Raw genomic sequence first — 21,752 nt, 5'->3', positions numbered from 1 at the left:
AGAAAGTAGCTTAACCCTTTTGTGTCTCTGTGTTTGGGCACATGCTATGCTCAACTGCAAACACATCCACTGAGCAAAACCACTGGTGTGCTTAGACTTTTTGTCTAGGTATATACAAGAAAATATAAAATACAAGGAAAACTTCTATATGTGACAGAGCTTTGCAGACAAAAAACTGCACACAGAACCTCTTAAACCTATATTGAGCTGCCCAGAAATGCCTTGGATTACAAACTCTGTAAAGCTTCTGTCTTTTCTAGAAACATACATATAAAGTACCAGTAGACAGTGGTAACTGACAACTAAGACTAAAAATGTTGACAATTTCTTGATTTGCCTGGTTAGCTTATGTATAGAAGTCATTAACTATTTATAAAATGCATTATGAATTGGGTTCCTTCAAAATGTAGCAGAGTGTGTGACATTTCCAGCTCAAACTATCATTCTTGCATTTGGCTAAAGTATATATATTTATAAACAGCTGAAGGTTATAAAATAAAAAATAACAATAAAAAACAATTATTGAGTTCAGACAAGCTGAACTAATCTTGATAGCCACATTTAAAAATGTTAACCAATAATACTTAAATAAAAATAAGAATAGTGTTTCAAGATATTGATATTTTGGACAAATCCTGAAAGAATAAATGAACACTTTAGTTCAAAGACCTTTCCTTTTATATTATTGATTCATTTGGTAGTGAAACTGTGATCAAAAGTAGTATCAAATTATTTATTGATTATGGCAAAGAGTTCTACCTAATTGTAGCCAAAGCATTATTTCTTTTAATAAAAATTCTGATTTTCAGATCCTGACAGATTATTACAATCAAAGAACAATGATACAAATATATTTATTAAGTTCACTGGCGATGATAATAAAGGATTATAAAAGGCCTCTAAAAATTGTATTGCTATTAACATTTATTTCTTTCCCGTGAAGTATATTCTTTTTCCTTTCTCCCATGTAGGCTCCTAAGAATGATAATATCATCCAGTTATATCTTTCAAATAAATGATGTGTAATCAAGGACCATTTCAGTCCCTACATATTATTAGGAAGCTTGTTCACTAGAGAACAAGCTCATGAAGCATCATGCTCCTCATCTCAGTCTAATAATGATAAATATGTTCAACACTAACAGGATCAATGGAGCTGAGTCATTTTGTGAAATTGGGAGAAACTGTACAGTTGAACTACTAGACCTCAAATGAAGTCCTAAGATTGAATCTTAATCAGAAAAGATGATTAGATATTTATTGTTATATATTTGTAATTTCCTTCCTTGTTTGATGTGTATAAAATGAAAATAGGAAAATAATGTAATTGAGCAATCTATGCCAATTTGTTGGATTTTTGGTGAGAAAAGAGAAAAACAAAACCGATCTCCATATGATATTCTTGCATACTGTGGAGTGTTTTAGTCCCCCATAGTGATGAAATGAATAATTTAAACAGGCAGCTCTGATACCACAGCCTGTTTAAAGGTTCTCATTTCCTTTAATGCTGTAGACTACTTTAGCTTGGTTAGTGTGAAACTGTGACAGCTGAGATCTCCAAAAGATTTGGCACAATTCTCCTCTTGCCGTGGGTCTGTGGTCCAGGGCTTTGTCCTTATTACTTATATCTGTAGCTTTGGGATCTGATGGCAAGAGAATCACAAATGTGTAAACATTGTAGTGATCATGTTGGCAATAAAGGGGAGCTACCCAGCATAAAGAGCTAAAATGTTTTGCTCTGGGGTGACCCAAACAAGGCCTACTTCGCTGCTAGGTCCCTCGCACAAAGGGTGACCCATTTCAAACCTCTGTGTTACTAAGGTGATGAATTTCCCTGTGCTCAGTATAATTTCTAGTGTTCTTTTCCTGTGCCTCAGTCCCAAGCACCAGTTTTGGCATGGTGGCCCAAGCAGGGAAGGTTTGAAGAGGGATTCATTTTTTCTGATTTCCTACCAGTAGTCACTGTCATGGCAGGGTGTGAGGGAAGCCCCCATCAATAAAGGAAGGCCCTACAGCTTAGTTTTTGTTTCTCTTGGGCTTCTTCCTCTGATGAGGTGTAAAAATTACCATAACTACTCTGAAAAAGAAAATAAATTGGACAATGTGTTCAAAATTCATACCCTCCTTTAATGGTAAGTGTGGGAATATTAACTGAGTAATAGCCTGTTATTTGGCAAACAGAAAGTGAAAGCTGGGCTGGTGTTCTCATTGTGGCCTTCTCTATTGCTCTGTGGAATCCTGTGCTACCTTGCTAACCATCACACATTTGCTTTCCAGTGCTTGGCACTTGATCTAGTTTAGAATCAACATAATTATCAGTTCAAGAGCAAATCTGGTGCTCATAAGCTGTGAATTTACTTAATATCTTGTCTGTCATAATGATCGCATGGATGCCTGTGTCAGTTTTGTGGTGTTTCCATGAACTGCTGAAAATCAGTGTTTCCTTGTGCTGTTATTTTCTCTTCTTTCTTTTGCCCTTTAATTTCTGATCTTTTCCCAGCAGCCTTAGCAGCATAGAAAATACTTGTTAATTTTTTGCATCTTTAAATTGAATCAGATACATCACATGTGTGTTGTTCAGGTTCAGTTTTTGTTTTGTTTTTTTGTTGGTTTTTTTTAATATGGGAAAAGCTCAGTCTTCTTTCCTGTCTGGTGGCATTGCTGCCATCGCTGTTAGGTTGTGCTCTTTGACCTGCTAGCAAGTGTTCTTCAGAAAGATGTGTTTGGTTCCTGCACTGGCATTTTTTCAATGCTTCTGCTGTTAGTATATATTGCCTCACATGTTACTTATCTCAAGCTTCACAGAAGCTGCTTTTGTTGCTGCAATGTTGAGGGAGTGACTGCCTTAGAAATCCTATAGTTTTGCCATGCAGATTTGTTAAGGCACAGCAGTTGAAGAACTTTGTGATAACTTTCACTTGCAGATTTTTATTTTTTTTTAATCAAATAGGTATCCATTAGGGGGCTCTCGAGGTTTAAGATGATCAGCCTTGATGCCAGTGGCTCCGGAGCTTTACTTCCTAACCCTTTTTTCTTTTTGTTTTACAGAAAAGGTCACGAATCGCCTACAGTGATGAGGTGCGGAATGAACTCCTGGGGGATGACGGGAATTCCTCAGAGAACCAGGTAGGATGCTAATCAAGAAGCCCTAGTGGGTGGCTGGAGGGTGAAGGAGGTCACTGGCACACTGGGCTTCTCAAGCTGCTCCTTAACAGCATTAGCAACAACTCATGTGGAAGTGATACTGTTTAATGCAAAGCTGGGGTCTTAATCAACTTCAAAATGTTTCTTGGAGATCTTACATTTAACCCTTTAACTTGTGATCACTGTCTGCTATCTCAAAAAAAATCTTTTCTTCTCTTTTCTTTATTATTTAGTACTTAAGAAATAACTTGAAACACGCTGTTTGCCGACAAAGCCAAGGTCTTCACCTCAAACACATGTAAAAGGAATAAAAAAGTACATAATGCAGCTTTGATAATAATGCAGTATAATTAAATCAACACTGGCAGGCAAAACAAATGAAAGTGCGCTCTCAGAATTAGGCAGTATCCCACTCAGTTTCCTTGTGTGATTCCCTCTTTAACCAGATTTTCTCTCCTTGTACCAAAAACACAAGTTGTACTAATAAGAATGTGCTTTCATAATGCATGTTGTACTAGGATGCAGAGTGCTATCCACCTCCTTTAATGAATGAAAGCTTGATAATCCTGGGGCTTTTTAAAAATCTTGTACCCGTATTGCTGTTCTGCATACTACAGTGAGATCCTGATAGACTGTGATGGCAATGCTTTATTCAGGAGACTTTGACCCACCTGTTAATATTTCTTTTTGAGATGAAACTTGTTTGACACTCTGTCTGAAAGGAGAATATTTCTTTTCTTTCTAAAATTTATATTATCAAAGTGTTGTATTTTTGGAGTTAGAAGTTAGCTGAAAGTTTTCTTACCCATCATATTTTCTCTTCTGGCCAAATAGAATCCAAACTATTTTGCTTATGAAAGAAAAAAATATTTAAATGTTTACTTGATAAATGTGTTATTAAATAAGGAAATGGCTCAGAATGTTCTGAAATTTTTTTGTATCTTCTATGCTCAGTATAGGCTCAGCTCCACTAAGGACAGAAAAAATAAAGACTTGGAGACTTACCTTGTACAAGAACTTTCAAAACACAGACCCCATAACCCCAGTCTTATAGAGTATTTTAGATATGCTCACTAAGTTTTAAACTCTGTAATAGACTTTAATTCATACATGAATGAAATTAGACACAGGATACATTATCTGAAGACATAAGACTGGAGTATAGCAGCTCTGATATCTATGTGAAGACAAATTTAAAGGACGTTAATCTTCATATTTATATATGATAGAAAGGGGAGATTCCAAAATTTGAGTAAAATAAAGAGGGGATTTTATACCTAAATACTGAATTTATGGAGAAGATTATTTCTGGGAGAAGAATTTCACAGTCTGTATGTCATGATTGTAAATGAAGTCCTGTGAAACTGTTAAGGTTCTCATTTTATTTCTCTTAAGGTGCTGCTACTTTTGCATTTCAAGAAAAAAAATGTGTGAATTCAGACATAAAAGGGCAATTGTGATAAGAAGCTTTACTTATAACAGAATATCTTATGTGTAGGGATAAGATAAAATATTTTATTTTCACTTTTTAAAGAATGTTTAAATAACTGGTTCATGTGAGCACTTGCTGTGACTGATGATCTTTTTTCCAAACTTGGTGAAAGAGCCATGTTCTCATCTCAAGGAGCTAAATCATAACTTCAACCATTTGCCAACTTTGGGCTTTTTCTTCCAAATGTCCACTATTTAAATGGATGAAAAATTTGTCTGCTAAAGGACTCTTGTATAGTTTTTTAGGTAATCAAAATCCTTTTTTATAGCCCAGCTTGAAATTATTACCTCCGTACCTTTTAAAGTTCTTCATTACTTTATTGAAAAATAATGAAATAGCACCATAAAGGAGTCACTTAATTTCTTTTAAATATGCAAATGCCAGGATTTTAAAAATCTATTATTTATTATGCTGTTTCTATAATAAATATAATATTCTCCTTTTCTTATTAAATATCTTTATTTATACCTGTACTTATGTACATGTAGATGCAGGTGCAAGCAGTTAGTGCAAAAACTTCAGCTGGTATTGAGCTTATTAGAGTGTACAGCTTTCAAAATCAAGTGTAGGTTTGGGTCCTTAGGAGACACTGAGCATGAGATATTGTTGTGTTTAACTCAGTAACCCCAGGTTTAATATGCTTTCACTCCTGTACAATAGTATATCAGTAGAAAACTTGGAGTAAATGATGAAAGGATGCCCAGATATAACTCAAAGCCATGTTAAATATTTGAAGATGTTTCAAATGCTTGCTTTTGTTTTGTCTCATGGAAATAAATATAGATATGTGGACTGATCCTGGCCCTAATATTGTAGGATTTTTACTTCTCAATCAGTTTGGATTAGATTAAATTAGTTTAACTGAAAAGTGGTGGATTTGTTTTCCCCAATTCAGTCACCATCTGTGAAACAGGAGAGAAAGGATTCCTTTTCTGACAGGGGAGGTGTTGAAAAAACTTGCCAGCTCAGAATTGCTCCTGTACCAAACCACAGAAATTGGTAAAATCTGCCAATAGAAATATTGATTACCTGGGTAGTCAGGGTTGTGAGGTATGAGCTGTTGGTCTTTGTCATTGTGATAAACATTTGCATGATGTTTTCGGTGGAGGGAGGAGACAAAAGGAACTTAATGCTTGCTGGCTAGTATGACCATATTAAAAAGCTACAAATAAAACAGATCACTAATGGAAAACTAAATTATCTGGATCTTATCCTCATTCAGCTTCTCTTTTTCAGTTGAGTTTCAAAGGTAAAATTATAGCAAACCACAGCCAAGTTATAAGCTGTAATGAATAGGATGGTGGGTAAAAGTTTCCAGTTGTTCTCTCAGGGAGAAAGATTGAAGAATAGGTAATGGTGATTCTTCTTTTGTCTTCATTTTCCCAACATGTCTCTCAAAAGCAGCAGCCATCGTGTCTAGAAGACACTCAGAATAATTTGGAATACAGTTCCCTTCTAATGGCTATACCAAAATTTAACTGATTTTGCCAGATAGAGCGTATATAAGCATTTCCTGTAAGAAGTTGTAAGAATTATATAATTCTGCTATTGAAAGTTTCTTTTTAAATAAGCACAGCTGGTTTTCATGAGACAGGTAGTGATGTAGTGCTCTTAGTAATCCTAGAGTTCAATAAAGTAATTGCTTAACATACGTTAATTTTTTTCTTAATTTGAATCATGTGAATGTAGGCACTCAGATGAGGCACTCAGAGGATGAAAATCAAGAAATGTCCCTTCTTGCATCAAAAAAAAGTCCCACCTTACAAACCCAATCCCAAAAGCTGCTGTGTGCATTGGGTTATTATTTATTTTCCAAGAGTGGTCTTAAAGAGGCTGTTGGTTTCAAGTCTTATTTGTTGTTGTGGCCACCAACATTTAGCAAATCTCTTGAAAGTTTTGAGTTTTTCAGTGCAGTGATACACTACCAAAAGTTGTAGCTTCACTTCAATAATAATAGAACTGGTTCATGTAGCAAGTCATGTTTTTGAGGAAGTATGTGTTGGGTTAAATCAGAAATTTCTCTCAACAGAAATGATGTGAAGTTCAGTATTACCAACTTTGTTGAGGTGTAACAGTGTTCCTTTTTCTTTTGCAGCTATGTTCATTAGTAAGTTTAAATAAATTCACATTGGGTTAAACTGCATATCCGTATACCCATACATTCTATACGTGATTCATGGTGAACAAATATTTTGTGTCTACTTAATTTCTGACTACAAAGTTGTGATAATATTAGATTTGGGCTTGCTGTGCATAAAGTGTGTCAAACTTCAGCTACAGACCAGGGGGTGAAGTTGGTCAATTTAATTCACCAAGATCTAAAGAAGGTCGGTATCATTTCATATAGCCCTGGCAGAGCAGATCATTACCAGACACAAATCTGTTCGTTACATGCCGAGGGTTTATAGCAAAATAAATAGACTGTCATCATAAGTTCAGAAAATTGTGTGTTCGACCCACGATAATGTGTAAAGGGCGTTTAATAGAGTTCAGCATTTATTCGTTATCTATATGCGGACAGAGACGGCGGTGGCGTTATCAGCTTTTTAAAAAAAATTCGGTAGTTTTGTGTCACGTGAGGAGCCTCGCGGCCACACGCGTGCGTGCACACACACACTCACTCACACACACACACATCCCATCTCGCTCCCTCACTCTCTGTGGTGCAGTTTTGATTTTAGTCACAGCAGAAGGCTTAGCCACAAGAGATTCCACTGGTTCAAACCAGCGTAAACCAGATTTTTTTTTTTTTTTAGCCTACAAAGGAACAGATTACCTCTTGTATCGAATTCTGTATTGCAAAAAAAAAAAAAAAAGAAGAAAAAAAATATCTTTGTTTCAAAAATATGCTGATTATCATAACCTAAAATGGTGGCTGTGCACGGCTTAACGCTGTTTACAGTTCAGGAGTGAACATAATAAAAATAATGTTTCAAAATAGAAATATAAAGGTAACACATTTTCATCAAGAGCATTGTTAAATGGGGGAAAAATACATCTTTTGTTAATTTGAATGAATATCTTTCAGCCAATGTTAAAAAAACCCCAACCCTCTCCCATTACTTAGCTTAGCTGCAAATCCCATGCAGAGCTTAAATTCAGCCATGCAGCACAAACAAGATAGAACATTTTTGTTTGGGACCTATTGAAAAAGCAAATGTGCAGCATTTTAAAACTCTCATTGATTATAGCAGGGTGGCATGCCCGGACGGGCTCTATTGCGGGAGAGTCGTTTTAAACTTTGGCCCTTTAAGTATCATAGTCAACTGAAGAATGGTGGCCTCAGAAAGAAAAGATAGCTATGTGATCAACTCCCAGATCGTCTCTTTCTAAAGAGCCTTAATGTTTGCCTTTTTGGGGGAAAAAGGGGGGGAAGAGCTGGAGAAAGAGACCAATTTATGATAGGCCAAGCACTTGAATTTAAGCGCTGGTTTGCCCAGCAGTGTGAGTTTCCTTTATACCAAATTGTGGCAAAGTTCCTTTAGCTGGGTGCAGAAGAGCTGGCCCAGTTCAGCTTGGGGTGGTGTAGGAGCCCCCCTAATTACATCTCATTAGAGCTCTTGTCCCTGTTGGTAATGGGGTGAGGCAAGCCTTCAGTTTTAGATGAGCCATATGAGACAATAGAGAATAATGGAGGTTCTTTTGTTTCCTTCATGCTGGTGAGACTTTGTTAGTAGTAAACATTCTCAGCTTACACATGTGTTGAAAATTGGTGTTATGAAACTGTAGGTGAAGTATCAGCATAAACTGAGATAATTGTGTTGCTGTTGTAATTTTGAACTGGAATCGGTGAGAGAACTGTAATTTTTTATAAAGGGCCATTCTTGTGCAGGTATTTGTTGTGAGTAATTATACATTTTGTTCCGGTACAAATAATTTATCTGTCTCTCTAAGAGGCGAGTATATTACAACATAGCTTTATAATCAGGCTGGGGTTTTATTTAGTTTTACAGTAAAGCTGCCAGAGCAATATTATTTGTGTTAGATTGTGTTGATTTGCAAGCATAAGTAAATAAATATAAATTTATATACTATATAAGCATACACACACCCCCTGTATGTATATATTTAGATATATACACACACACTGTATAGTGGTCTGGATCAAGAACCTGGAATGGGTCTTTTCTGAGGGAAATATGTTTCATGTTGTTCCCTATTCCTTTGTCTATTTTTAAATATGCTATTCAATAAATCATAGTTCTGAGACATTTAACTGAGCTGCTTCATTTTTTTTACCTGGCAGAAACCGTCAGTATGAAGTTCAATAATAAAATTAAATAATATAGTTGCAGTAGAACTCAGGTATATAAAAATTGAAATACTGAAATATATGCTATAAAGATGCAGTCATCTATTAATAAGTTAGATCTGCTAGTAAAATAAGAAATCAGTTGTCACAACTAAAATATACAGAAAACATTCTGAAAACTTGTATATACAAAACCACTTCAGCTGTACAATCTTCGAAGAGAGGAATAGTAAACTTGTTTTTTTCTTTATAATATAGACTTCTATGAAGTCATTCCCCTTTATTTCATGATGGTGTCTTAGATGTGGTTTAAAAGAGAATTTCACACTATTCTCTTTGTTTAATGTGACAGTGTGAGAAAGTGATCTTTATTCGTTCAAAAAACTCTGCATGTAGTCTATGTTTAGGTTCTTTTAATGTGTTTGTCTGTGATTTTTAAATGCTAAACATGTAAACAGATAAATTGTCAATGTTAATTCTGTATCCTGTCACACAACTGATCTTTCTTTCCTGCCATTTCTTTCCTTTTTATCTTTTTTGTGCGTTCATGTTGCAGTTGATAAAATTACGTGAAGAGGTGAGTACTTTCTTGCTTTTTGTTGTCTAGCTTTCCCTTTAAAGCTGAGTTTCTAAATCTGAAGTAGATCTTTTTGTTCATTGTTGCAGGGAAATCTACACAAAGCAAAAATATTGATTACATTGCTTTAAAATATTCACTGTTGTGCCTCCTCTTCCCTAATAATTGTATACTTACATAGGAATCTCTAGATCAATCCTTAGAAATTAACATTCTTTGATAGTGGAATTTTTTTAAAAGGCACTAGAAAAAGAAGGGTGGAAAAAAACTCTATTATTTGATCTTTCCAAGAATACCATGATCAAATCAGGTACAGTAATAATCATGTTTGCATCACAAAATCTTTGATAGGGAAAGTACATTTATACACTGGTATTGAAAGTGAAAGCATTGCTTTAGTGTAAACCTTTGCTGAAACATTTTAAAAATTACACGGTATTTCACAGTGTTTTGAGTTTGGTGTGAGGTATTTAAATAGCTTATGCATTATACTGGATATTGTACACCCACTGAAAATACAGTAGAAGTAGAGAGACCTACACACATATCAATATTTATTATTTATTTGTGAGTGCTGTAGATCTGTAGGTGTAACACTAGAGATCAGTATTCCAGAATACTTTCCAGTTATAAACGATTCATAAATATTTATAAAGAAGCCTGTTTTAATGGTCAGTTTTTCAAATGTTTCAGTGTATTTTCTGAAATTAATCTCTGCTTTTGCTAACTGTTGTAGCAAAGCAGGTATTTGACCTGCTATTTTTTTATTATTTCCTAGTAACCACTGAAAAAGAGGGGCTGAGTAAAGTCAAGTTTTACTTACAGGTCAGATTTCTGAGGGATTTCATACGGAAAGCTTGGACCAGTGAAGTATTTGAATAAATATATTTAGAAGCACAAGTTTTTTAACATCACTCATTTGTCTGGTATCTTCTTTGTGGAACATGTGTGCCCAGTTATGTATCAGTAATACATACTGAACTCTGCAGGAAAGGATTTGGGAGTTTTAGAAATGGTGATGACAAAGAATTGTAAAGTAACCAGATTAAGGACAATTACAGAGAATTCTTAAAAACAGGTAGGTATTTGTGATACAAACATTCTTCACTAGTTCCCCAAATGCTTTATTTTCCCCCTCTTCTCATAGAGCTGATATTAATATGTAAAAGCTGCAGAGCAAAAGAGTTAACAAAAAAATTAAATAAAATAAACATGTAACCACATGAAAGCCTTCCCACCACTGCTGAGCTCCCCTCCCCAATAGTCCCAGTATTTAAACAGATGACAGTATTGTTGCAAGGGTTTGTGTAGCCTGATTTCTGAGCTTTTTCAGAAGAACACGGTTCATTTTCTCATCCCTCTAACAGCACCTGCGTGTCTGCTCCTGTGCTTTTGCAAAGAGTGCAGTAGGGTTTTTGTTTGCAAACATAAGATTATAGTTTTATAAAGATTCCTAATTTTTAAATTCACTCTGAAAATTTTATTATATGTAAAGAACAAAGCTGCTGCTTATCTGCTTTTTTTTTGAAATAGCTATGAAGACAAGTAAGAATATTCAGGGTGTTATTGCAAAGGACTGTGACTTGGGAGCTATACTGAACTCAGTTACACCTTTTCGATTTTATAAATCCTGTGTTAGCTGCCTAAAAAAATTGACATTGCTTCTGGTAATTCTCTTTTTTTTTTTTTCTTTTCCTTGCTATCTTCATAAGTTACTTTTTCCTCTCTCTGCATACAGTGAAAACAGCAGAAAATAAAGTAATAAATCCCTTTATTTAGTCTGGAACAAAATTTTACTAGTAGAGAGAAAAATAATTTAAAATCCAATTGTTGCCATTCTTTTCTCTGCATGAAAGTACCCACTCTGTGTTGGATAGGTTGTAAATGCAATGGTGTTTTTATACCCAATGCAAAATGCACATTAAAGTTTAAATGAAGGCTAGTACAGTGACTCAGGCATAATTCTTAACTCGTCACAGAGCGAAACATCAAGGCATCCCCAATTATAGTTCTCCTAAGGAGGTATGAAGTGATCTTAAAAGAAATTGTGGTTTGCCATACTGTTTGTTAATAAAACCTGTGCTTCCTCTCATTACGAGGCTCTATTCTCGCACACTTGCCGTACACAGGCTTCCATGGAGGCTGTGTCGCTCTGTCTTTTGAGCTCCTGAGATCTCAGTTTGAATCCAGCCCACATGGAATGACTAAATCTCTAGTGATAGCTTGCCACTTTGCAAAACTTCCTTATGTAACTCCAGATAGAAGCTGTTTCTGAAGCTGTGAGACAGACTGCATCACCTCGCTACCCTCCTCACGGAGTGCAGGGGATACTGTGGGAGAAGGAATTTGGGGAGGGGTGGGAAGCAGTTGAAAGCATTAGCTGCTGCTACAGGGCATTGATTTCATGTCCAAAGGATAGGGAGCCTCCAAATCCAAACAATGTAAATGACACCACCCTTTATAATAAAATTAGGTTTCATTATAGGATGCCTTGGGTGGAAAGGCTCTGAAATCAAGTTAAGAAACGGCTCTGAGTTAGTGTTAACACCGAGTTCACAGGGCTTTAGTATTCTAATTGCTCACAGTAAGACTGAACTGGGATGGTAATTTATTTTATTTAAATGTGGCTTAAATGGTATAGAAAAATATACAAATGCTAATTCTTTGTTGGCTAGCTCTTTCACCTTGTGATGTGAAATCTGATTATTTCCCGCTCTCTCCCTTAACATTACGGGATGGTGTTTTCATTTCCCGTACACAGCCCTGTACATCTGTTCTGTGATCACTGTTGTACTCCTTGTGCTCACTCCCAGCCTTTGGTGGTTTTTTAAGTATCTCCTCTCTAACTTTTAGGATTCTTACCCTCTAAACTCCTTCTTTTTATGCCCCACACCTCCCACCCTCTACCCCTGCTACTTTTCTTTCTTGAGACACATTTATGTGAGTGTTAGGTTTCTGAGGGTTTTTACAAAGTTTAAAATACTTAACACTAGTTCAATATCATTTGGAAGGATACTATTTGGAGAAAGGCACCATACTATTTTTTTCTTCTAATGGGCAATGAAGAGGAACCAGCAGATGTTATGAAAAGATGCCTTTTTAAAAATAATTAAGCAAAATTAACACTAATTATCTAGATTGACCATGAGTACTAAGAACATGCACCACTCTAGTTACTGTCATGATTTCAATTAAAGCATTGTAGCTTGTGGTTTTAAATTTTATTAAGTGCTTGCACTGATTATTTTTTTCTTGGTGGCCTGCCCCCCATGAATGCAAAAGCCTTTTTTGCAATTTTCTCTTAACCTATCCACTGTGTATTAGACAAGTCTATTAATTATTATAGACTGTTATTGCAGCTTTCCTGACCTTCACATTGGGTCCTATCTATGCTGATCTAAATGCATTGTTTTAATGATTTCCAAAAAAAGAAAAAGAGAGGGGGGAAAAAAAAAAGAGAAAAAAATTCAAGGCAAGCTTTGATGTGGCTTTAGCTGCCTCGATCGTCTGGCCGCATCTCAGAGATGTGTCACCTATGCCGGGAGGGAATAGGGAAATCACGTTTTGAATGGTAATGATAACATACTAATCACTTCCTTTCTTTGAAGATAGAAGCGAGATATTCTGTCAGCATCCCTGGCTGCTAGAGCTTGGAGGCACTGGTCTAGGTGTATTAGCTTAAGTGTGCATGTCAATACAGCTTGCATCTCCCAAGATCCATAGGGGCTCATTAGAGCAAGGTAGATCGTTTCGGTAGACAGCCACTCAGATAATATGTATGGCACCTCCTTTTTTTATTATTATTAGAAAGCATTTCGTCCATTTTAAAATGACATCTGTCAACAAGGCAAAGTTGTAGGGAATATTTTTTGACAAATTTCCAAAATGTGGTTTTTTGGGTAAAGAACTGCTTGGAAAGGTGTGTGTGATTAGTGGGAGGGAGAGGGGGTGGCTTATATTTTTTGATGACTTGATTAGAGCTAGTCCAGGATCAAATTTTCAAAGGAAATGAGCTTACATGGTGAAATGTTGGCGTTTTGGATGGAGGAAAAACTAATAAAAATAATAATTTTGCTTTTTCACCATTATGGACTCCCCAAGTAAAAATGCATTGAAAGATGCATTTTTATCACAGTTTGTTGTTATATATGGCAAATATGTTATAAATATGTTACACTATGTTATAAATGGGCAAATGACTTCTATGAAAAAATATTTTATACCTCCATCTGTGTATATTATTTATGTATTCACATATATTTAGGCATAAGAGATGTAAATCAAGAAACCAGTGTTTTGTTTCTACATCTTTTTACATCAAACAGTCTGAAGAATATTCATGCTGTTCAGTATTCTGTATGAATACCTTGTTGTTTTTATCACCTCACTTGAGTAGTACATATAAAGGAAATATACCCTCTGCTGAAAATTAAGTTCTTATTAAAAACTATCACTTGCACTTAAAGTGACTGTTTCATCAAATTATAGTTGAATAGAAATCATGGGTGCTTGCATGCATGTGTCACAGAGAAATCTATTTTGGAAATGCTCTTCAGACAGGTTTCCCACGTAACAGTTGCATTCTGATTTGTGGGTTCATGAAAGAAGAGTGAAGCACATATTCCATGTTTCAAAACAAAAATGATTGGTACATATAATTATGATTGATCATAGATCCTGCCCCTTCCAGTGGTCCTTGTAACAGACAGTTCCATAAAATATACGTGGATATTTTTATGTTTTGGAATATGAAAGCACAATTAAAAAGGGGGAGAGAACATTGTAGGCTGCTGCCTGATTTTTTTTTTTTTCCTCTCTCTTCCCTTTTCTTTTTCAGAGGGCACATCTGCTCGATAACACAGAGAGGCTGGAAAGGTCATCTCGGAGACTAGAGGCTGGATACCAAATAGCAGTGGAAACCGGTAAGAATTCTGAGAGTGAGCAAATTGTCTTGCTTATGCACAGCAGTCTTCACAACACATGACATTTCAGGGAAACTTCAAAGGCGAAACAGAGACAGCAGCCCGAGATGTGGTTTACATATTGGGGAGACAATTGGGAGCTTATTTGCGCTTATCTTTTTTCAAGTTAAAAGGCATGACATCTACTGAAAACAGTTCCTGAGGTTTAAAAGTATACATCTGAAAAGAGATGGAATACTTCGTCTAAATTCTACATTTGTCTTAATATGCAGTTACATGTTGTCAGTTTACCCACCCGCAATGATTGCTAGCACACACTGCAGACTCCAGTTGTTTTTGTCTTTTACTTTCATTCATATATGTAAAAAATTTCATTTTAGTAAATGTATAAGATATTACCTACACTTTATATAATAAGGTTCTCAGCACAATTTTCTCACAGTCAGTTCAGTGACTGATTATGCAGCTGTTTCTGTGCAATGAAAGAAGTAAACAAATCACATCCCTAAATATACAGATGGAAATAAAATTAATGGAGAAGGCTAAACTGCAGCACAGTTATTGAATTAGTGGTGTTTTTAATTGACTACAACTTTTCAGTTTGTATTTTCAAAATGTTTTTTCTAAGTTTTAGCAATTTCTAGTGGATTTTTTTTTAAACCAGCAATAGTTAAGCCTTCAAAGTCTAATCCCCTTAAATAAAGCTTTTGCAAAGTTGAAGAAAGTTTCAGAAAATGCATGTTTGAGCCATGAATAATTTTCTGGAAGAGAGTCCCAATTAATTGATACATATCCAGAATTTTTTTTAAAATTCAAACCTTATAAGAGGTAAATCGAATTAAACCCTTATAGAGTTAAATATGGCTATGCTAAATAAATGGTATTGCTCAAGTGCCTACATTTTAATTATTCTGGGCTTAGTGCTGTGCATAACAATGAAATGGATGTATGGAACATACAGTGCAGAATTTGGAGGGCACAAGGAGCATTAATTCTTTTGTGCCAGAGGATGGCACATTATATAGACAGACATATGATAGCAATTAAATTTGCTTTCCTGCAGATTTTCTATAAATGGTCAATAACTTGTTTTTAGAAGGACTATTTTAAACTTGTAAAAATCTGCTTTACTTGAGCCTGGATCTTTCACAAAGAAGCAGTATATAAAAATTCAGACTGATCCTTTTGTGGAGGAGATGTCTTATATACTTTTTTACTCCATGTGGAATTTGTTTTATGGAGATGATCATGTTAACTTCGGTTGCATATCTCCATGGTGATTTCTGAGAAAGATGGTTGAGTGCAAATGTATATTTATATGGAAACGGTGTCTTTCAGTATCAAAACCAGGTGAAACTGCATTGAATTCCACGGAGTCTCTAATTCACCCCATCTTTGTGTCCATCTCTACTTTTTATCTCATGCACAGAGAGAGAGAGAGAGAGGGATGTGTAATTCTTGGTCCCAAAACTCTGAGAAGACTAGGAGTGGAGTGGTATTATATGACTTCTTAATATTAAATAATTTTGAGACAATGACTTTGGAAATATTGACTTCCTTATAATGTAGATTTTTTTTTTTCTGAAGATTTTTATAGAAACTGATGAAGTATTTTAATCCTGGCATGGACCACACTGATCCTAGGTATAAGAGAATTTAAATTAATCCAGTGCAGTGAAAGAACTTATTTTTGGAAGTATTTTTGGTTTCTCTGTGTTGAGTTCTCCCAATAAAATAAAACATTTTCAGTTCTTCTTTGAGAAGACTCCTCAGACCATGTCTTGCCTTTTTTATTACTTCTATTGCATAAAGAGCTTCTCTACACAGCACTGGTGAGGCCACTTCTGTGGTGCTGTTTCTAGGTCTGAGCTCCCCTGTACAAGAAAAGCATTGACTTACTGGAGTGAGTCCAGGAAAGGACCATGAGCAGAATTAGGGGACTGGAGCATCTTTCATGTGAGGAGGGGCTGAGAAAGCAAACAGTGTTCTGTGTGGGGAAGAGAAGGCTCTGGAGGACTTTATAAGTGTGCTAATAGCTGATGGGTTGGAATAAAGAAGGGGAGCCAGACTCCTCTCAGTAATATCCAATGACACAACAAGAGGAACAAATTATAACCTGTGAAAGTCCATCAGAACGTGATCATTTTTGTGGTCAAACAGTGAAATAGGTAGCCCAGAGTGATTGTCAACTCTTCATCTCAGAAGATACTCAAAATAAGTCTTGACTCTGGGTGACCCTAGGGCAGAGTGTTGGACAAGGTGATGTCAAGAAGTCCCTTCTCACCTCAGCCATTCTGTGGTTCTGTGAGGTGGATGTGACAGCCCTTAAGTGTCTATTCTACTTTATTTATGTGGTGTCTTTTCACAATTATGGATATGTAAGTTGCATACTGTAATGAAGCTGGATGATTTTCACCTCTGGAATAAGTCACATTTGGGTCTTTTTTATTACCTTAATCAGCAAAAATACATATACTATTTTAACCTGCCCCTGTGATCATCTAGGGATTAATCTGACATCACATAACTAATTTTATGCAATTTCACATTACAATTCCTGAAACTTACCATGATAAATTAGAAGCTTTTTTCCTGTTTGCATCTCTAAATTGATAAGCCCTTTCATCTTATGTACAGTTGTTCATACAAGCTGAGATCTGTTGGAAGGTCTGACTCCCTTCTTTGAGCAGTGTCATTGATTCATGCCTTCAGTGGTGTCTGAACAGGATGCCACTTATGTCACCATCTCTAAGGCAGCCCAGCACTGTCAGGCTTTCATAGTTTCTCTGCTGTCATTTGTTGATGCTCAGGATGTTTAAATCTATGCAGAAACCTCCTGAAGGGCTACGCAAAGCCTTTCGTATCTGGCAGCCAGCTCTGCAGTACTCAAGGCCCACTGTAAGCAGAAGAACTTTAGAATAAACATTTGTAGGAGTATGTTGCAAATTTAACAGGTGTTTGAGAAGCTGATTTGGTACACCTGGGAGTAAATCAGAGCTTTTGCTTTTAAATTGCCTGAATTTTATAGCAATTTTATGACGAAAATCTCTCAAGACATAAAGAGAAACAATCAGCTGTTTGAATCTCAAAGGTCTCCATTGTTTCTTCCAAGTAGGGGAAGTTTTTAATAATGGTTGATAACACTGCAAAGTGCACTCATCTGCTTTTTAAATTCAAAACACACTTTTAAAGAATATTTCTTGTTGTTATTTTTCTGGATTTGTGTTATAATCTGCTTTGCTGGTGAGAAAGAGACAAGTTTACAGCCTTGTAAAATAGGCATTTCTAACACCACACATTATTTGCAACTCTGCAACTCAGTTCTCTTAATTTCAAGCCACTTAGTCTGACCATATACCCTCAGAATATGAGAAAGCAATTTTTATGCATTCTTAAAACCTGTTTCAGTCAAAAAGAGAGCTCATGAAATTAATCCTGATTAATCACAGAATTCTTCCTGGTTTTGAGGGGGCTTAATTCTATTCCCCATGCTCAGATTTCTACAGTACCAAAATAAATTCTAGAACTTCCTTATTTTGTCTGCACAATGTAGCATAGTAAGGTATACCCTTTTTTGTTGAGTCTTAGATATGTTTGCTCAAAGAGGAATGTTTTGAATGAGGAATAGTTTAAAATGCTTCATTCATCTTCAGTGATAAAATTGGCATGGAAATGTAAAACACTGTCAAGGAGAAGGAGAGCACACCTTGTTGTAGAGGACCATTGTGCTCTGCAGTTGAGTTGCTTTCACTGGGTTCTTCTCAACTGCTAGATATTTTCCAGGGGAAAAAAAAAAAAGTGGTATTTATATAATATAGGTTTCACCTTGTCTCAGGACAGTGTGTGAGAGAAATCCAACCATTGAATGCTGTCCAATATTTTAGGGAAAAACTATGCTGCATGTATTTACTTTATTTTCTTCATCACCCTTGGATATTTCTATAGCTTTCAGTAATTTGAGAAGTGTTGAGCTTGCCTCTATGAGTGATGATTACTGCATATTATGCTGTGGCTTTGAATCTCTTGGAAATATCTGTGCTACTAGAAGAGTTTGTGGATAATAGATCTATTCTTTGTACTTAATTTTGTCTTTGCTTCTATTTTTATACCCCTTTTGTAGCATGTAAACATCGTGTTGTAGAAGTTAAGAAATCAAGGAAAAAAGTCTCCTGTTCCATATATAGAAAATAATTCTGAAACTTGAGTTGAGGTTGCTTAAAATTATTATTTTTTCTCACTCCTCCTTACTCATTGGGAATCTCAGGAATATGTAACTCTGAAGCAGTTAAAGGAGAAATATCTGTCAGCAAGGGACACAACAGCTTATTTTCCTCCCTCGTGTGACATGACTATTTCTTGTTACTAAGGGACCCAAGCAAATTTCAGTGGCTTTCACCTGTTGTAATGAGCTACAGTCAAACCTCCTTTTCTGGACTGAGCCATAAAAACATGATGTAATTTATGTTGTGACCAATGGGCAGATGGTCAGACCCACCTCAAAGCATTGATAGCCTTCTTGCTGGAAGCAAATAGGGATCTCTATGTTTGCTTCTTTATGGAGTAATATTAATTATTGTCTTATCTGGATGCAGCACTGAGTGAAAGTGCAGTGAACAGATCAGTGAAAATATGTCAACAAATGTTTATAAGGTGCTTCTGAAGGCAGGAGTCTTCAATGATTTTAGCATGAAAAGGGAACTGTTTTAACACAACTCTAGGAGGTGTCCTGCCAGATATGAGTAATGGAATTTCATGTACAAGCACATTGTCCACAGCAGCATGTTACAGATTTGGATCTCTCATTCCTTTACTGATGGAACAATCTCAATCTCCAAGCAGCTGCCCTGAAAGACCTTCTCCCACCATATTTCATGGGGTGATTGTGCTGGTTGGGTGTCATGAATGAGAAGCACACCAGAACTGTCATAACACTTGTGAAACCATTAAAATGAAAATAAGTATATTGACCAAGCTGCTTCCATTCCATTACAATTGCAAGAGCTGGAGTTTACAGATACAATAGAATTAAAAAGTGTTTGCTCAACTTAAAGAAACTTCAAATGGCTCTAACATCCATTGTTAATTTAACAAAGTAACAAATTCTGGTGTTCATACATATTGGGCTGCATTAGAGTAGTGGAAAGGTTGCTGTGTCTCCTATGTTGTAATTTTGTATTCTTAGTAATTTACTTGAATTAGTTAATATCTGTTGGACCTTCACATCCCTGTTCTGTCTTTAGGTCTATGCATATTCTGATTATATTTGAGCTCCAAATAACTAAGAGTATGGAAATGGAAACCAAGTTTTGAAAATCGGGACCTTGCTTCCAGTGTCCCTTGCTTTAAATAAAAAAGGCTATTCCTGTCCTAGATATTTACACTTAATATCTACCTATTTCATCTCTAATGAATTATTCATACATGTATATGTGAATACTGTGTGTAAAACCTTTCATTAGAGAAAGAGGGCTTCTGAGTTCTGGAGCATATACCAATATCTCCTCCTCAGGTGTTTCTTTGATATGCCAGAACATCTTTCTACTGAAATCTTAATCCAAAGTTTCTATAGTGAAATGAGTTTTTATGCAGTTTCCAGTCACCATCAGAGAGAGCTTTTTCATGATCTCTGTTTCTTCTGCTAGCAGCAGTATTTCATGTTTCATATATAATTTTTTTTTTCTTTTCTGGCTGATTTCTATTAAAATCTGTTTATTGTTTCAGAAATTCATTTTGAAGTGGCATATTGCATTCCTACATCTCTAAGCCCTCTGCCCTTCTTCATAGTCTGGGCTTTAAAGTGGTGAGGAGGAAGAAATAGGGAGAGATTTTTGTTTCTGGGGATGTCAGGCCTCAGGAGTATCCCAGCTCCACGGTCGTGGGGGGGAATCATGTTTGGGTTGTGCTGCTGCTTTGTAATAAACAGTCAGAAGCAGCATTGAGAGGGCATGGAGAGACCAGACTACTCAGTTTCCATTCCTCAGTGCTTTACCTGCAGTTGTTGATACCAGGGAAGGGATTTTTACACCTTCAGTTTGAATATTTCCTGCTGGTTCCTTGCTTGTCCAGTCACTGAGCTGCTCCCTATTGCCACCTCCTCCCTCCCTCTCACCGTCCTTCCCAGCTCTGACCTGCCCAGTTCCAGCTCTTTAATACCCTTTCTCTCTATTCAGATACTTCTTTGCACATTAATTCAAATTCTGGCACCATCCCAATTTTCCTTAGCTCTGGGAAGGATTTGATTCAGCAACAGTGTGGGCCTTGCACCTTTGTGGTCATGAAAAGTTTATCCAGTAACTCACCCAGTGTTGTCTACTGGTTTTCTTAGCCTGTTCCCTCTGCTCCTTTGTCCTCTGCATTTCCATGTGTTGTTTCAAATGCAGGATATTGATTATTTTAGTGGTTTTTTGTATTTTTAAATACATAAAGTACTTACCATTAAATAAGGAAATTGTTTGTTTTCATTAGTTGAGAGTACTGCCCTCTAACTGCTACCAAAAAACCACTTTCCAACTACTTTTTTTGAAGAGATGAGGAAACACTTACTTTATGGAGTTGTAAGACCATTTCTGTTAAAAGATTATCTTTTTGGTATTCTGTACCTTTCAACTGTATTTCCAATAAAAAGAGGGCTTATCTTTCACCTCAGTAGGTTTGGGATTATATCATTAATGCAGCAAATAAGGAATGTCAAATCTGTTCAGTAGTACAGATTTGCTAAGTCAAAGTAGGAAAAAACAGTGATCCAAATTTCACCTTTTGCCCTCTGTTTTGGAAGAAGTCACAGGATATTTTACATGTGCAGGAATTCATTATTGTACCACTCATCATGGGACAACTTAACTTCAGTCTTGTTAGGAACTCGCATCCAGTTGAAGTTTGCTTAAGACTGATTTTTGGATGAGCAAACGTTGCAATAACCTTATAGAGATTCATTATTGCATGTAATAGAAACATAATTTTAGGAGTTTTTATTCCATGCTAGAATGATGAAAACTTTTTTTTTGGTTATCAGATCCCGTTAAGTACTTCCTGTGTGTATGCCAGACAAATAATCACATAAGCTAAAATCTGTATATATTTTCACAAATACCTTGCATTTGTCATAGAATACCTGTGAATAATATTAATACCTGAATTATAAGCTGAACTCAGAAAATAACATTAAAGTATTATTTTACAAGTTCTCTATTGGACCACCTCTAGTGTGTAGACTGTTGTATAGGAGATAACCTCTAACTGAATCAGAGAAAACAGTATTTCAGCGTCATCTTTTTTGGTGCTGACCCTCTTTCTTTAATGTATTTATTCATATAAGATGGTGTTTATTGATGACTGTATTCATTGCAGCTTATTCCTAAGTCTGTA

General features: G+C 36.0%; 1 protein-coding gene across 4 annotated transcripts in view; it reads left to right on the top strand.

Moving 5' to 3' along the window:
• Positions 1-21,752, top strand: part of VTI1A (vesicle transport through interaction with t-SNAREs 1A) — a 256,512-nt gene that overhangs the window by 46,926 nt on the left and 187,834 nt on the right. For 2 of the 4 annotated variants that reach the window (XM_064717431.1, XM_064717433.1), the window contains exons 4-6: positions 3,049-3,126; positions 9,445-9,465; positions 14,303-14,387. In XM_064717431.1, the coding sequence (XP_064573501.1) occupies positions 3,049-3,126; positions 9,445-9,465; positions 14,303-14,387 (184 nt within the window). The remainder of the gene's footprint in view (positions 1-3,048; positions 3,127-9,444; positions 9,466-14,302; positions 14,388-21,752) is intronic. The other 2 variants (XM_064717434.1, XM_064717432.1) reach the window with 1 other exon arrangement.

This window comes from Zonotrichia leucophrys, chromosome 6 (assembly GCF_028769735.1).
Source record: "Zonotrichia leucophrys gambelii isolate GWCS_2022_RI chromosome 6, RI_Zleu_2.0, whole genome shotgun sequence".
NCBI classification, from domain to species: domain Eukaryota; kingdom Metazoa; phylum Chordata; class Aves; order Passeriformes; family Passerellidae; genus Zonotrichia; species Zonotrichia leucophrys.
This window is presented reverse-complemented; position numbering and strand designations above follow the sequence as displayed.